The following is a 17,863-nucleotide window of genomic DNA, read 5'->3' on the forward strand; positions in this document are numbered from 1 at the left end:
TTCAACAATTTTATAATTTTTCACAAAAATTTTCGGATTTTTTATACAAATTAAAACGCAGAAGTAAAGTTTGTCTTTTTAGAAATTGACATCACAAATCCACTGACTACCGAGACATGTGAGTCCACGAGCATTTGCCTTTTTATCCTTTGACCATTACATTTAATTTAATATCGCCAATCAATTTACTTATTTAACTTATTATTTTATCCTTTTAACTGTTGTTTTACTTCTACTTTTTATTTATTAATTTATTATACATATATTATACCCTGGTTAAATGTTTAACCAGGGTTGGGAAGTAACTCGTTACTTGTAACGAAGTTACAGTTCTTATCCATTTTCCTACCTATCCGCGTTTCAACTTTTTGTTAGTAAACGTGCAAGTCTTTCGTTAAAACCGCAACGCGATTTATAAGATGTCCGATTTTATACGCGTACGATTTAACAGGGATTTAATAGAAGTCTTTTTAATCTCGCACATATGCGAGAATATGTAAAGAAGATAAATAAGAATATAACCCACCCGAATTTTGGCACATAAGAAGAAATCAACTTATTTCGTACAACACCGTACTCGCATACTCCATCAAAGTGGCCAATATTGACCACATATCTCGTCGCATTCCATCGTCGGGCCAGATTGGACATACCTTTCGTTGCTCCCGGCCATACAGTCTGGTCATTTTGACCAGAGATCAGGAAGGAAGAAAACTCCTTCCATAGTCGGTTTATTATCGTCACCGACAAATATTTCGTACGGTTCGAACTATATGCGAGCGTCGATCGTATCGAAATGCATGAACACGAGAAGTTAATTAAAGAAAAAAAAATGATTTAAAAAATTTACTGAATAAAACTCATCAAATATATTGTTACTTCTGTTATTTATTCGAGAATCGATAATATCTGTCTTTTCGTGACTCAATCTCCAAATTCAAAATTCAAGTATATATGTATATCGAAAAAAAAAATTTACCTCGCGTTATATTTATTAGTTTAATTACATTCCGCGACTAATTAAAATTTATAATATGAATAAAATTAAACAATTTCTTGAAAATTTTTTTAAAAACAGATCGCGAAGACCGACCGCGAAAATGCAAAGATGCGTGTAACTATGCATGTATTCATGCGAGACGCATCTTGAAAGTATATCGCGAGATGACAGACACATACAGAATAAATGACGTGAGACCCAGAGAAAAGAAACTTTCCATACGATAGATAGACCGACAATTGAATATTCTAGTATCTAGTTAATCAAAAATCTCAAATAATGTATAAAAGTGATATAAAGTTTCAGCGTTCTCGACAAAATATTAGAATCTCACGTCATAGAATTTTACTTTATATACATGTATAAATGTGCTACTGAAAAATGGATAGAATAGGGTTACAAGAGATTAGCTTGACGAATACGTTAATAATATCCGTCATATTTCGCGCGAAAATGTGTGACGTGCTGCAACGGAGCACCCAATCCTCCACAATAAAAGTCGCGATCACTCCCCTTCGATAAATGAAATATATTAAAGTAAACGTGAAATATTATGCTGTAATCTATCCATTTTTAGGTAATGAATCTCCAGAATATATTTAATCTATGATCTACATTCTACGATCTACGAGATTCATTACCTCAATAAAAATACTCACTCACCGATCTGACGCGCAGCAGCGGAGTTGACTACGTCGATTCTGTAACACAAATATAGAATTCGTTAAAGCAGTGTTCAATGTGAAAACTAATATTGCAAAATACAGTTACCGCATAAGTAATTCTTACGCGTATCAAACTTTATTCGATTAAATGTTTAAATGATTAACGCGCGAAAGATGTTTCGCAAAAGATCTTCACGGGAATAAACTCTTATTGAATTTTTAATGGTTTCTTGGTCTCTAATTATTTCGAAATTGTGGAATTATGAAAGAAAACGACTCAAAAATAAACTGGAAAAAGATTACTTTTACACAGAATGAAAAATAACATTTACCGTAAAGTTGCTCCGCCGGCGCCTGATGCCTTTTCCAGGCCACCTCCTCCACTCAGATTGATCCTCTGGCACACTCGCGAGAACACAAAGATCGTTCGCGCGATTTTACACTTTGAAAGTCTTTAGTCCAATTACACAAACGGCACCCCCGAACGCGACGGAAATGGCAACTTTATATTATACGCGCACTTGTGTACGTGTAAATTGTTTGAGAGATTATTTCTTGACAAGCGATCGATATATTACAATTGTTCGTTATTATTTTACCCGACGATTCACGTATCACCTTGCGCTTTTGATCGCATTTTCTCTTCAAATCACGCGCGATATTCATCTCGACGAATCACCGTCGAGATCAACGATATGACTACGGATCACAATTACTTGAACGCGATTGACGAATGTGAATATCTCTCGTACGAGACGATCGCGATTCTCGTAGGAAATGATCGCGTTACGACGAGCAAGGCGAAGACACGCGAAACAACCGCCTCGCTCGACTGAACCGCACCAACTGATAGATTGTTTTCGACCGAGGGCCCCGAGGGGCGAGGTGTTCACCGTGAACTTCACGGTGCTACGTCATTTCGTGGAACCGGCCGGCGCTCGGCTGTCGAAAAAGTTGTTTACGACGCTCGGCGAACCAAGGCCACGCCCGCGCCCGTACGCAGGGATCGTTCACGTGATTCACGCGGCGACAATTGAACGAGTCCGTTATCGCGATCGCTCTTTGCGAATAATTGGTGATCGATATCATCGCGCGATCGCTGAATCCCCGCGATTTGCCATCTATGCTCTGTTAGCCAACGAGACAGATATCCAGCGCGATTCATACATGAGATCTATACATCCAAGAATCAAAGCGCTAGCGGACTTGTAATTATTTCTTTATTGCGATAATTACGGACGATAATTGCTTCTTTAAACGATGCTTGTGTCCGGATACATTTCGTATCATCGCGATGAGTCTCGCGTTGCTTCGAATATAATTTCTTGGCTGTTTGTAGGTTGAAAACGAGAAATAATACACGAAATATTGAATCGAGCGCTTTAACTAGCATTTATCGGTGATTTATTAATGCTACTAGTTTATATACTTTTTACGGAATGTATGAATACAAATACATACGCGACAGTGAATTTTTAATTATTTTCGGACGATTGTGTCTCGATTAACCGTTAACTCAGTTGCGTTTACTGTACGGTGTCAATGTATAATTTTAAAGTTTTTCGTTTATTAACGAAAATGTATATAATAACATAGAAAAAGATGCAGAGTCGACTAACTTCTGGTTAACAATCAACCAGAAAATGAAAAAGCGGGCCTAAAGACAGAGGTAAATTAAAAGTTCAAAGAGTTACCGATAAAATGTAACTAAATTCAGTTAAAAGACAACGGTCTATAATGCGACCAAGTTAAGTCATTTAACTTTTTAACTTGACATTTATCAAATTAAAAATTAAGTAGGCCAATTAGTTTCACGAGCAGTCTATTCAGTATTGTTATTTATTAACTTTATTTTATCTGTTTATTTTTATTAATATATTATTAATAAAATAAATAAATAATTAAATAAATTTGTATGGCTCGTATGTGTTAAACACAAATTTCAAAGAATTTAAAGGACTCAGAGCCGTAAACAGGGTGGTAGTGTCTAAATATTCTATTCTATAAATAAATAATATATTATTTTAAAAAATTTATCTTTTTATAATTAGACACTACCCAATCCTGCTAAGTAGACAAATTGGCTGAATAAGAGAAGGCGTCCGTCTTACAATATTGGACCAATATTGGGAATACCAGATTCGCATTATTCCCCAATATCGCGCCAATGTATTGTGCTACTAGGGCAACTTCTGCAAATAAGGACTACGATTTAAAATCGTAAACGTATACCGTGCAATCGCAGAGAATTAATCGATTTAACAGTTGCAATTGTTCGGTCAACGGAGACGTGCGATCTTTTGTTTTCCTCCTTGGCGGGTATTTACCGTCCGGCGCATGCGCGGAGGATCCTTCCGTCTGCTCACTTGGAGTGGAAATGGACGTTTACTTGCACGGTGGTACCGCGCGCGGCGTTTTCGTGCCCACGTGTGGGCGTGATATTGAAAGACAGGTCAGTATATGCGTTACCGCGAGGCGCCTCGTAACTGGAAAAACTAATAGGTTCTACTGCCCGATGATTTATCTACTGACCGCTCCGTCGATTCCCCGGCGCACCTTTCGCGCCAACGCGACGTAATGTTTCACGACCTAACCTGTTCCCGCCGGGTCACTTTTGCCGGGGTAGAAAAGAACGAATGGATCAATTGACGTGACGTTTAATTTCATTGGGAAAAATTGGTAAAACTATTTAGCTTCGATTTAGCAACTGGTCGTTTTTTAAATAAATGTAGTCGCAGGAATTTATGCGCTGTATAAGCAAGTAGGGCTGGTAGCATCTTGACCGGTAGAAGACGAGAGCTTCGCTGATTTATCTCCGATAAATCGTGCGGGACCGTTCTAGCTTGACGTTTATAAAATGTACGAGGTCGGGTCTGAATTGTGCTCGGGTCAGCATTTGTTATCGATATCAGGTAGTATGGAGCCGGTGTCGGCCTTCTCGGTGCACGCGGGGCAGCGTGGGAACGCAGAACAATTGCCGAGCAGAAAGAAGAAGAAAGACAATTCACAGAAAGCTTACAGTAGAAGGAGAAAGCAGAAAGATGTCAAACAAAGCGCGAACCAGCAGAGGCGACGCAAAGGTACCCTGAACACTTTTGCCGAGAAGAAAGGCGCTGAGAGGATTATGTAACTTGAATGTGACCTGTTGTCTGTTGCAGAGAGGACGAAAGCTGCAAGAAAGTCGAACGATACCAGCAACGCGGTGAAATTAGACAAGCCAAATAGCACCTCAAGTGCTGTGCTTAGAAAATTGAAGTTGAAATTAAAAGCCAAGAAGGAACGGAAGATGAAGGAATGGAAGAAGAAGAAGAAGTCCGGCAAGGGAGAAGCTATTCAGATGACTGAGGTGCAATCAGTAAATGTCAAGACAAAGAACAGTGAGAGCGATTCAAATAACATGGATACAAATGATTCCGTTAATGCAAATGAGTTGAACGTAGACTACGTCAGTGCTCACGATCCCGTGGAAAACAGTCGACAATTATTGGGTTGGCTGTTACATCCTATAGATATAAAAATCTTCTTCAAGTAAGTTGAAATCGACAACTGTATCTTGTTGTGCATTAATAGCGATCCTTTTGTTTTCACTTAGAGATAATTGGGAGAAGACTCCTGTGTACGTGAAGAGGGATCAGCCCAATTATTACAGACACATTGTATCGACGCCTTTGTTGGACGAAGTGTTGAGAAAGAATCATATCCTGTTCACCAAACACATTGACATAACGTCCTATTCTGGCGGCGTGAGAGAGACGCATAATCCTCCCGGTCGTGCCTTGCCAAGCGTCGTTTGGGACTATTATCAGAATCAGTGCTCCGTGAGGATGCTGAATCCTCAAACGTTTATCCCCGCGATACACGCGTTGAACTGTAAGAAATGGAACGCGGTTAGATCTCAGCAACCGTTCTTATTTCTCTGTTGATTTGCGACTCATTTTGCAGCTACCCTCCAGGAATCCTTCGGCTGCTTCGTTGGCGCCAATTTGTACCTCACGCCGCCCAACAGCCAAGGCTTCGCGCCCCATTACGACGACGTCGAAGCATTTATATTGCAGATCGAGGGTCAGAAGAGGTGGAGGCTGTACAAGCCACTTAGCGCGAACGAATATTTGCCGAGGTACTCTTCTAAAAATTTTGATCAGTCGGAGATCGGGGAGCCTATACTGGACACAGTTGTCAAAGCTGGGGATTTGTTGTACCTACCGCGGGGGACCATCCACCAAGGAACGACTCTCGACGACACGCACAGCCTGCACGTCACATTGAGCGTGTATCAGAGGAACAGCTGGTTCGACCTGCTTGAGAAAGTGCTTCCGCAGGCTCTGAAGCGAGCCGCCGACAACGACCGACGTTTTCGTCAGGGGCTGCCTCTGGATTACTTGACGTACGTCGGCGCCGCGTACGACGCCAGTGACCGCAAGGATGCTTTTAAGAGTGACATTAACAACTTGATCGCTCTGCTACTGGAACACGTTGATGTCGACAATGCAGCCGATCTGATGGCAAAGAATCACATCCACGATTTTCTACCGCCCTTTGTCTTTAAGAACGAACGCAAGTGCACGGTGGCGGAAGACGGCGAGATTATGACCACGAACGGGCTCGTCAAGAATCGCGCGGAAATAATGCCTGAGACAAGGATGCGATTGTTAAGGCTGCATTGTATAAGGTGAGTTGTGGTGAGTTAATTTCCGATTTATTCTGAAAAGCGAATTCAGGGTGGGACGATAAGAACTGTATTACCGTATCGCCAGGTTAATACAAGAAGATACGTATAGGGTATATTATTCTACCGAAAATTCCAAAGAATACCACGAATATGAGCCGCAATTTGTAGACGTCGACGAAGAATTTGTGCCTGCAATTAAGCAACTGATAGCATCCTATCCTGATTTTATATCTGTAAAGGAACTGCCAATAAAAGATGACGACCGAAAGGTAAAAATACTTGCGATATCTCGTTAAACGTTGCGTGTACGTTGTTATCTTGCGATTAATGCAACTCTGAATATATTGTTATAGATTCAAATAGTGAAAGATCTCTGGGAAAAGGGGTTGATCTTAACGGAGAATCCTCTGTGTTGATTTACAAGTTATTTTTTGTAAGAGAGGTAAGAAACCAAAAAAGCCGGGACTACATATAAAGCTGTTCGTACAAATATTTGAAACACATGTTGCATGTAGTTTATTTGCTCCGAAAATAAATCTAATTCTTCATGGAACGGATACCAATATTTATACAATAGTATTACAGTAATACCAATATTTTATAGTATTACAGTTTCCTATATAAAAAAAGACGTGTTAAGTCGAAAGTCTCAAAGTATTGTCATTGATGCTAATTGGCTGTCTCGCTTGTGCAAAACGACATGCTTCAGTCGTGTTATTTGCAACTGTCAAACCATGCGAATTTTTAGAGAGAGCAAATGGCGGGCGCTGAGCGCGCGCTTGTGTTGTCTTACAAAGTATTACAAAAAAATAGTGTAAACAGTTCCGTGACATGATTCCGAATATCAGTGGTATAATATCGACAATTGATTCCTCTCATATTTTATGATTCGTGTTAGAGCTTGCAATATATTTTACATTTTATAACTTCTTTGTGTATGTGTGTGTGTGTGTGTGTGTGTGTACGTTTGGGTGGTTCTTAATTATATGTCGTATCTGCAGAGATAGATCAATTTTAATTTTACGACACAAAAATTATACGATATACATTCTTTATTTATATAATTACTTATTTCATTGCAATCTTATATTGTACCGTTTTTATTTTCTGTTTCAATATTTTTTGTTAACGCCGTTTGAATAGTTTCTGTTAGGATTCAGTTTCTCCCCTCGTTCCTTCGTTGCCTTTAAATTCAATTTTACAAAACATTGACATATAATTAAAAACCTCTGTGATTCAAGTCCGTGTTTATACTTAAAGTCTTCATGTGCCGATTCTGAGCTTGTTGCGTTTTTCTTGTTCGACATGATCCCTTTTTCTTCCCAAAACGTACTCGACATATTCTAAATATCCGTCCTTGTTTAAGTCGTCCTCTTCCAGCACTTTATCTATTAGCCCTGAGGCAAAATACAAGTTAAACAATTTTATCGCACACTTAAAAAAATTCGGCGTAGTGTATAAGTGTATACGTGTATCTTTTCGAAATGCCAAATCCCATTTATCGTTAGACGTACCTACAATCCAGTCTATGTCCGATTGTATCGCGTCTTCCTCGTCATTCTCGTGCAAAGTGTGTTGAAGAGCGTGAAGAATCTCTAATCCGTCTAACTTTGTATTATTGTCGATATCGTGAATACTGTAATTACGAAATTATATTAGCGACGCGTGAACCATTTGATAAACATGGGTAAACGATGCGGTCTCAAACGTACTGAAAATAGTGGAACTCTATTTCTTGTTCAGTCATTTTCGAGAAGTCGAGTTGATCGGCCATGGAACCCATATCTTCCTTCAGATGTCTAAAATCGTGAAACAAAATTACTTGTTGTAGTTACACGAATATTAAATTGAAAGTATCTGTTGTCAACGGTATTCAAATATCGCTGCAATCAGCAATTATATATACGAATTAACAAGATGTTTTGTCTTGAAAATTGTAGTGATTCTGCTCAATTGTCTCTCACGTTGCATCGTGAAGGAGCTCGGCGTCCTGCGTCAATTTCACTTCACTTTGCGGCGTATAATGTTGATGGGACACGCTGCTCCTTGGATGATGGGGTCCACGAAAGTGGCCGGTCGCTAGGCCGAGGCAGAAGCTGATGAAAAGTATTGTCCCCATTTTGTCTGTCTAAAACAAATCGAAAGAAATTGTCGTCGGTGATGACATTCTACCCTTTGTTGAGTGAACGTGTGCAGTTTCGGAGAAACCTAGCGACACGATACAAGTCGCCGGGTGAACTTTCGAACGAATTTAAGTCGAGGTGAGACATTAGTTTGAGAATTGCATTTCGCGGTGGTTTGTACACGATCGGGTGCGCGCGATTCGGAAAGAGCGGCGACTATCGAGGGGGCCGGTCTCCACTCCGCGACATTCCGAGCGGTGCCCATCGACAATGGGACCTGCTGGGACATGTTCATCGGGTGTGTCGCCGTGTGTGGAGTGCCCGCTTCTTCCGAGGGTCGCAACACCCCGTCGGCCAGCGACAGATGGGCGGTAGAGGGGGTCCACTGTAATTATTATGCGATTACCCACAAGCCCATTGATTTAGATTGGACCCCAGGGGGGCGAGCTGCTGCGATCGCGGGCCCGTCCCGATTTGTTACAAGACCAAGTGTGCTCGGTACATTTGCAGCGAGATCTCTCCGCGTCCCTAAGACGGGTTCAGTTTGGGCGATGTTTCTTCCGTTTCAGCTTGAATTCGGGAATGGCGAATAACAAGAGATTTTCCCCTCCCTCCTCGCGTTTTACGCGCATCGCGAAGGATACTATTTCAAATATTCCTCACGTTAAACGAGACGCTTATTCGTCGCAGAGACTAGTCGTTGCAATATTCGCGATCGTCCTTATTCGCGGCTGTGTCTGGAAAAAAGCGAGAAGGGGATACGGGTATACCGATGTACGTAGGTGTTAAGAGACACGCGAGGCCGACACGAATACGGGGCACTTAGGAATCAATTTTATATAGGCTTACGGTGATCTCGAAGCGAGAATGCATATGTTAAGGGGAGAGCGGGGGAGTCCCCCGAGGGTTTTCGATGCGCGAACGGACCCGGGGGGTCCCGACGCACCCCAATTCCGCGTCCGCCTCTCTCGCTCGTCCTCTCTCTCTCTCGCTCTTTTTTTCTCTCTCTCTGGGTGTCGAAATCTATAAATAATTTATATCATTTGGTCCATTCACGACGGGAGAGCCCATATGTACCTGTGTCGCCTTACAGGGGACCTGCGCTCACTCGAGATTCTCCTCCCTGATCGTCGGGGAGACGATTTCCCGTTGTTCGACTCGGCACGAGCGAGGCTGATGACAGAGAACCGTCCGTAAACTCTTAAGACCGTCTCAAGTCGCAGAGAAAAACTCAAAGTCGCATACAATAGCCTGCCAAGACTCAAGTTTCTCTCTGCCTTGCCTTACGTCTACGACTTAAGACAGTCTTAAGCGCTTACGACTTCTGCCATCAGCCTGGCCGGTATTCATAGTCCATTCTTATTTCGAGATCGTCTTAAGTAACGCCTTACGACGCTAATACGGCTCTGTGATTGGTTAAATACAAGGGCGGATTATGAACTCCCGAGCCTGCAGATTTGACGTTGACCTCGGTCGTGGAGCGAGATTGGCCGCGTACAGGCGCCGGTTTAACGGGACTATAACGCGAGCCTAGTATTTTATAACTCTTTCGCACGTTTGTTCCACTTACCCTTCCGGTTTCCGGGAGAGGAGCTCAAAGCGGGTCAAACGTTCCCTTAATAGAATGGTATTTTCTGTCTTTAAACGATATCTTGCAGGATTTAACGATATCTTGCGGGATTTAACGATATCTTGCGGGATTTAACGATATCTCGTGTCGCGCGAGTTTTCGTGGGGTCTTCGACGGTAAGAATCTAGACGAAATCGCTATTTCGCTGCTGACGCAGCTCAGCTTTCGATTCGGGGCGGATAGAACGGCTAATGTGTCATTGTACAGCGCGCATAAATATACTACCGTCATTATATGTCACGTAATTGCATAGTACATTATATTTATTTACGTGTCGTTAAACATACATTGCATTTGTACATAAATACCATTTAAAATTAAGCGCATTGTTACCGATATGCGTTTGTGTCCGAGCTTATATAGACTTGCGTGCCCACCGATAAGTTTATCAGGGTCGTCGGGGCGAGACCGGGCATATGCGCGTCTCGAGTCCGTCGCGCGACCCGACGCGGTCCTCGAGGCTGCTGGACATCCGCGGCGGATTATCGGCGGGTGTCTCGCGAGGCCGAGGACCACCCTTCGCGCCAAGGGTAGTCGCCCACCCCCCGCCTAGATGGAGCGCCACGTCGGCGGTCTTAACCTGGGCTCCTCTCTCTCGGGGAGAGACGCGAGCGGCGATCTCACCCCCGGGGATCTCTCCTGGCGCGGGTGGTCGTTACCTTTACCTTGTCTTGGATGTGTCTCGCGGCGCGGTGTGCCGTCGATCGACCCAGTCGTCGATGGATCCGACCCCGCCCGCGAAGATCGACTGCCACGATTCACCCTCCGCGCGCGCGCTCTCTCTTTCTCTCTCCCTCTCTCGATCTCCCCTGCGCGATAGGCACGGGGACCCCCGTGCGACTCGATCAGCGAGAATTGCGCGCGGCGCTTATCGACGTTTTTCCAAGCGGAGCTTGCGTGCTGGGCGAGTTGCTCGGAGCGCGCGGCGGCCGGCGCTCTCTTTGAGCGGGCTCTCTCGTTTGGTTTTCCTCCAAATCCCTGCGAAAAGTCGGCTAATCCGATCATCTCGCTTCTTTTGCCGCGCGGAATAAGCGCGCGGATTACTCCGTTCGGCTCGCGCCGGGCGTTCGCCGTGCGCGAGGGGCCCGGGGAGCCCGAAAATTCTCAGGGAACTCGCCCCGCGCGGAGGAGCCGGGCAGTTATCAGGGAATTTTGCCGGAACTCAGGGAATTTCGCGTCGAAATCGCACCCCTTCGGCGATCTTGCCTCTATTTTGCGAGGAAAAGAACCGAGCCGGGGCTTGGTGGAATTAGCAATTGGACGTCTGCTTTTCTCAGCGTACTTTTTTTTCAAAATATCCCTGTTGGAGGATTAAATTTTGCCAATTAAAGTATGTTCTAGGTATGCATTTTATTAAAAAAAAAAAGTATTCTATTTATCTGGAGAATATATTTTTTATCGTTTAGAAATACATCTCTGAAAGGGAGAAATATATATATTATCTTTAAAATTAAACATGTATTTAGAATATCCTTAATTAACGGAATTTAACCCTCTTGCCAAGATGTTTTAAAATGAAGGCGTAGTCCTGTTTTTGGAAGAACTTAGGGAATTTCTCGCCGACATCGCATCCCTTCGACGATCTTAGGTTTGTTTTCTGTTCCTGCACTGGTGAACTAGTGCAGTAAGCTAGAATGACAAAAAATATGCTTGTCTTACTCTAATTTATTGCACTACTTCACCAGTGTATAGGAACAGAAAACAAGCCTTTTGTCTCTGTTTTGCGAGGAAAAGAACCGAGCTGGGACTCTGTCGAATTTTAGCAGTTAGACGCCTGTCTTTTTCAGCGTACATTGTTTTTAAATATCTCTATTGGGGGGAGGGGGGTTAAATTTTGCTAAGTAAAATATGTTCTAGGTGTATATGTCAGTAAAAAAATATATTCTATTTATCTGGAGAATATATTTTTTATTGTTTAGAAATACATCTTCGAAAGGGAGGAATATAAAATGTGTCGTTATTAAAAATTGTAACATTTAGAATATATTCTTAATTAACGGTATTTAACCCTCTCGCACAAAGGTTATTTTTAAATGAAGGTGCCGTCCTATTTTTGGAAAAACGAGAGAAAAATTTTTACGCCAGACGAAATACCAGTCTATAGAAATTTCCCATCTTTCTCAAATCCGTTATTTGACACTCGAGTGACCCTTAATTTTCTTTTCCGCATGATTGTAAACGCGACGCCGAGTCCACGCGGTGGACTAAAAATCCGTCTTAAATTTGCATGCTAAAGTGCTTTAATTTTGCCGTGGAAATATGAACGAGAATGTCTGAAAATTAGGAAATTCTCAGAGGGAGGTTCTTTTTTTCTTCTTTTTACGCGACCCTTTCACGTGGACACAGCCAATAACTACTTACGCGGAGCTGTAATATTGCATTTACGCAAATTTAGACAAAATCACCGGCGGTAGTAGCGGCAGTGATATTTCTGCTATTACTTGCGGTTCGGTCCCCTTCATTCCGCGCGGCGAGAACCGAAAAGCTCCGCGTGCGGAAACCCGGCTTTTTGTTATGCATTATTACGCAACTGTTTCCGCACGGCACGGGTATCCGGTGGATATACATTTTTGGGACATTAAAACGTCCCGCAGCGCCGCGTGTATCCACGTATGTGTAATGGCGCAAATAATGACAATATTTATTAATATCGTCGCTATTTGTTTGCCGCGCGCGCGTTTTACGCGAGAGATAATAACGGTGTCGCGTGTTGTATCGCGAGAAATCGCGGCGCAGCTTTGCTCGATTTCTGTCCGTTTATCTCCCGTTAGATTCTTGTCGTAACGAAGCCCGTTAGATTCTTGGAATTCGAAATTATTGGATGACAAAGATCAAGGTTTTATTTTCCGACGAAATCGACTAGGCTTGCGATATAGAGGAAAGAAATCGGTTTTTCACCGACTTATCTAAGGTCTATTAATGTATATCTCTGGTAGTTGTACATAGTTTGCCGCGAGGAAAGCGTCAAGCATTGGTCCGTCAGAGATCCGCTCCTCCGAATCGCAGTTATCGTAACTGAATTGTGAGGCGATGTGCGGGTTTAAGGGCGCTTCATCGCGGCTGCAAATTTGAGTTGACCGAACTAGAATTTTTGAGGAGCCGGCGGAGGGCTGGAGAAAGAGAAGAAAAGGAGAGGGACGGGGGAAAGAGGAGAAAGAGAACGTCACGCAGATGCGGCGTTCGAAGGGGCGCGAGGGAGAAGGAGCGAGCGGGCGAGAAAGAGAGAGAGAGAGACAGAAGGCGGGAGAAGAACAGAGGATGTGCGTGCTTGAGGATCGAAGAGGGACGGAGATAAACTGCGGGGGTTTGCGGGAGTCGCGGGGGTGGCGTAGGAACGACGGGGAAGAGGGAAAAGGACGAGGTGGAGAGAGACAGAGACAGAGACGGGGAGAAAGGCGGAGAGACGTGGATAGAGGAGGGAGGGAGTGAGAAAGGGCGAGTGGGATAGTGCACGGATGGGTCTCCGGTTGCCATGGCGACCATCGTAGCCTAAAGCTATGCTTTTATTGATTCCAAGCCGCAAACAATGTGCAGGAGTGGATGTTTCGCTCTGTTCTCTCTCTATCCGTCTGGATAGTGAGGTATTAACGCACCCCGAAATACCGATACCCATGGGCACGTGCCCCAGAAAAGCGGGGCCGCCTCGTCCCCCCTCGCTCCCTCCCCCCCCCCTTTCCCCGCGCCCTCACCGCCGGTTTTCCCCCGTTCCATCCCCTTTTCCTATCTCCCTCCCGCCCGCCCGCCCTCGTCCCGCGCGGAGTGCCCTGCGATTAATTCAGCAGTCTCTCGATATGCACAGTTCGCCGTTGCATTAAAATACACGCGACTTCAAAGCGCGCCCCGCCGACTATAACGCAACGCGACCCGACGTCAAAGGTTACGTCGGACTGCATCTTCCAGGCCCGCGTTCGCCGTCTCCCCTCCTCTTCCCCTCCCCCCCCCCGTCTGCCCTTCGCCCCGCGCCCTGGTCCCAAATTTTTCGGGGGTGCATCCCGCGTCGCCGTGCACCCCCCTCGTGCGCTCGTGCAGGCACGGGCGCTTATAATCGCCCGTAATCGCGATTAATTCTGGTACCATTTCCGGGTACCATTTTCACAGCCACGGGCTAACGAAGAAATCTGCTTAAATGTTAATAATTCCATGTCGAATGCCAGCTAATTGAGAGGCTTATCGCGATATTCGGCTGGAGCTGTTTTGCATTTTCGACGAGATGCGTTTAATAAAATTATAATTAAATTAACATTTTTTCCCCCGCCGAATTACTCTCGTGTGTCGTTTCATGTGGTTTTTCGCCGCGTGATCTCACGTGGCTGACATTGCCCGGCATTAAAGTCTTGGTAGAAAATTATGAGACTTACGGATTCGCGTGACGCCCGCATCGGTTATGACACGCGCGCGGGGAACGCATGGATATTCCGGCGGAGAATTGACAAGAAACTGCAGGTAAATCGGCGCGCAGCCGATCGGGGCTAACGTCGACAGCTGCGACGAGGCGCAGGGAGAAGGAAGAGATCGATTGGAAAACACTCCTTTCTTCCTCTCGGAGGCTATCTTTTGAAAATCGAATCAATAACAATGAGCGAAACTAGCCATGCGAAAGTCAGATCGCGATTGAATTTTCTACTCGATTACTGCGAAGAAAGGACCACCCACCGCGACTTCTCTATGAACAGCTTACCCGCCCACGGATGCGTTTTAATCGCCATTCCCGGAATGTTGGATCAAGTTTGATAAAATTTTATGTAATAAAATAACTTTCAATGACTTCATTTCCCTCCTCGTACTCGCGTGGAAATTGATTTCTACGCGAAACCTCTACTAGCATTCGCATCATCATTTGTAACGATAGATGTAATATTATTCCAAAGTAACACGATCATTTTTATAATAATTTTTACCGCGCTCTTGACGTTTTTCGCGAACGGAAATTATTGTTGAACTTAAAACTATAGTTTTAAATGGTGTATGTTTAGCGATTGCATTTATTTGATGCAGATTAGTTCACAAAATGGAATAATCTTCGTGATTCTTAAAAATTATTTTAGAAATTCGCACACGTCGTTTATACAATAGGAAAATCTTTACAGCATCCTTGACGTTCTTCGCGAACGGAAATGATTAATGTACGTAAAACTAGTTTTAAATGGTGTATGTTTAGCGACTGCATTTATTTCATGCGGATTAGTTTACAAAACAGAACAATCTCCGTGATTATTAAAGATTATTTTAAAAATTCGCACGCGTCATTTATAAAATAGGAAAATCTTTACAGTATTCTTGACGTTTTTCGCGAACGGAAATTGTAAGTAAAACTAGTTTTAAATGCTGTACTCTTAGCGATTGCATTTATTTGACACAGATTGGTTTACAAAATGGAATAATCTCCGTGATTATTAAAGATTATTTTAGAAAGTCGCACACGTCATTTATAAAGTAGGAATACTATATTTCACGATATTAAAATCCGAGCTCTAATGCACTGCAGAAAACAGAACATTCTGCCGAAAGGGTATTCCGTTGTAATTTCAACTACTCATTATCTTCATCCTGCCTCCGCGAGGCAATCTTGTCTTTGCGAAAATTCCGGTTATCATTGCTTGAGATTGTTTAAGTTCGGCTAACAACTGCAGTTTCAAGCTATTCAATTAGCAGAGATACAAGTGGCCCCTGATAAGACTTTTCCAGTAATCGCGAGCGGAATAACGCGCGTTTATTTCATCGGCGGGTTGTCCACGAATCGCCATGGGCTTCGATCACTCGACAAGATTCAGGACAAACGTCAGGATGTGCGGACAACCATTCATGGAGTCGTTAAAAAAAAAAATCCGTAAAATTGTCTCGGGGTAATTAGTCGCGATAGGAAAACGATGGGAGAAGGCTCAAAGTGGAGGGAGGGTGTACGAAGTCGTAACTGAGTCGCTCCTCGATTATCCTCGCGTATCGGTCTTCGCAGATGTGCATTTGCGTGCTTCCTGCCCCGCTTATACCTGTTGACTGTCTTACCTCCCGAAGGAACGGGGGTTCGGGCCGTGGCTCGACGTCTAATTCGTTTTTAACATCTCGCCGTCCCCTCCCGTTCTCTTCTCGTCCCCTCGGCCCCCCCCCGCCCCCGGACTCGATGATTACTTTTCTCTCTTTTTTTTTTCTCTCGCCCGAGAAAAATATCGCGCTGGTTAGCGGGCCGGCATTGTTTGCGCGCGCTCTCGTATGCGCGCCCATGTGCGCGTCCCTCCTTTTCCCCTCTCCCGCCCCCCCTCCCCCTCCCCTCCGCGCCTTTTTTTATTTTCGCGGCAATCGCTCGATCACAGGCGTGTCGCATTCTGACGCATGAAAATGGCCCAAAGGGATGCGCCAGCCATGATCGATGCTCCATCCGATCGGAGTCTACCGAAACTGCCCGTCAAATAATATATTCATAGCTTCCGGATGGTTGAACGCGACTCTCGGAAACCACCCCCGCGACCCCACAATCGCGTCTACTCCCCCGGTCCTCTCCCCCGGCCGCTCCGAGTCCCCCCTGCTCACCAGTCCCCCGATAACCCGCTCTCGTTCAACCTCCTCCCCTCCCCCGCGGTCGTCCCCCTTTCACCCTCGTCCTCTCCCCCCCCTCCCCGCAATGCGCAGTCCATCCGCACGCAAATCGACTGTCGAATAATTATCGAAAATACACGCGCGGCCGGCTCGCGGCGCTTTTTTTTCCTCCCCTCCCCCCCCGCCCGTCCTGTCCTCTGCCTCGCGGACATACGATTAACTCTTTGAGCTTTGCCGATATGCCGCTCGAAATATCGCCGTGTTATCTGGAGCTTTTCACGCGCCATTGCCCCATTCCGTTCGATCTCGCATGTCCGCGTAAGGCCGCGTGCACATTGGCCGGCGATTAACCGCCACCGACGACGACGGCTCTCGCGCGCGTTTTCCGCACGATATTTCGATGCACGCGTACTTTCGGTATCGAGCGGCCCCGCTCCGTCGGGGCTGCAATCTCTTCCGCGGACGCGTCGCGCTGCGAGCGCATCTAATGAGGATTTTCAGATCGTAAATGAAGGAAGAATGATTTTTACAGCGCCTGTCCGAGAATCATCGCGTTAGACGCGTAAGCTGTTGCAGCGGGATTTGTACACGTTCGAGTTAGAACGAGAATGTTGTCGAGGAAGTAGAATATGAATGCTGCAATTCTAGGCAACATCCTGAGACTCGTAAGAACTAACTTGCGATTTTATGTAACGTACGTATACTGCGTACAGTGATGGGCAGAACGGCTGCGACTCTTTTCTTTAATGAGTTTCGGAACGTGCGTTTAGATTCAGGCTAGTAGCACAGTGCATGGACCAAACGTTGGTTAAACATTGGCCCAATATACTAGGGCTACGAAAAAGTAACGAAATAATTACAAGGGAATAACTGTACGTCAGCAATTGAGTAATTAGAAATTACTGACGTACAGTGATTTTCTAATTGTTCAATTTATATATTTCTAATTATCCAATTACTGATGTACAGTGATTTTCTAGCAATTATTTCGTTGCTTTTCCGCAAGGTAACGTTCCAAAATCTTCTTCTCCGAGGAATATTTTACTCGATGGCCATTCCGAAACCATTTTGAGCGGTTCCGATCTATTTCTCGAGTAAAATTTTTCTCGTAGAAAATGTTTTGGAACACAGACTTTAATCTAAATTTTCTAAACTCATTGAAAACAAGTATTTGCAACCATTCTGTCCATCACTGTATCACTCGTAGATAGGATTTGTACGGTACGCACAGAATTGCAGATTACT

At 44.3% G+C, this 17,863-nt stretch overlaps 2 protein-coding genes across 7 annotated transcripts in view; one reads left to right on the forward strand and one right to left on the reverse strand.

Annotated features, from left to right (window-relative positions):
• The first annotated feature begins 4,016 nt into the window (after window positions 1–4,016).
• Window positions 4,017–6,891, forward strand: LOC105567104 (bifunctional lysine-specific demethylase and histidyl-hydroxylase NO66). Of its 2 annotated transcripts, XM_012021667.1 has the most exons (7): window positions 4,019–4,117; window positions 4,578–4,745; window positions 4,824–5,193; window positions 5,258–5,535; window positions 5,608–6,334; window positions 6,420–6,603; window positions 6,688–6,891. In XM_012021667.1, exons 2-7 carry the CDS (start codon window positions 4,583–4,585, stop codon window positions 6,748–6,750), a joined length of 1,785 nt encoding a protein of 594 aa, XP_011877057.1. In that variant the 5' UTR covers window positions 4,019–4,117; window positions 4,578–4,582; the 3' UTR covers window positions 6,751–6,891. The 2 variants fall into 2 exon arrangements, with proteins under 2 accessions (XP_011877058.1, XP_011877057.1); XM_012021668.1 differs by lacking the exon at window positions 6,688–6,891 and having other exon boundaries at window positions 4,017–4,117; window positions 5,608–6,344; window positions 6,420–6,503.
• Window positions 6,892–7,300: 409 nt separating this feature from the next.
• The window catches only part of LOC105567106 (multiple coagulation factor deficiency protein 2 homolog), a 51,486-nt gene continuing 40,923 nt past the window's right edge, over window positions 7,301–17,863 (reverse strand). For 2 of the 5 annotated variants that reach the window (XM_012021674.1, XM_012021671.1), the window contains exons 2-5: window positions 8,299–8,462; window positions 8,047–8,133; window positions 7,849–7,970; window positions 7,301–7,731 (exon numbers count right to left, since the gene is read on the reverse strand). In XM_012021674.1, the coding sequence (XP_011877064.1) occupies window positions 7,598–7,731; window positions 7,849–7,970; window positions 8,047–8,133; window positions 8,299–8,453 (498 nt within the window). In that variant the 5' untranslated portion in view covers window positions 8,454–8,462 and the 3' untranslated portion in view covers window positions 7,301–7,597. Of the gene's footprint in view, window positions 7,732–7,848; window positions 7,971–8,046; window positions 8,134–8,298; window positions 8,843–10,752; window positions 11,106–17,863 lie in introns of those variants that run through there. The other 3 variants (XM_012021672.1, XM_012021673.1, XM_012021670.1) reach the window with 3 other exon arrangements.

This window comes from Vollenhovia emeryi, unplaced genomic scaffold, assembly GCF_000949405.1.
Source record: "Vollenhovia emeryi isolate VEMERY1.0 unplaced genomic scaffold, V.emery_V1.0 DF939140.1, whole genome shotgun sequence".
In the NCBI taxonomy this organism is placed as follows: Eukaryota; Metazoa; Arthropoda; class Insecta; order Hymenoptera; family Formicidae; genus Vollenhovia; species Vollenhovia emeryi.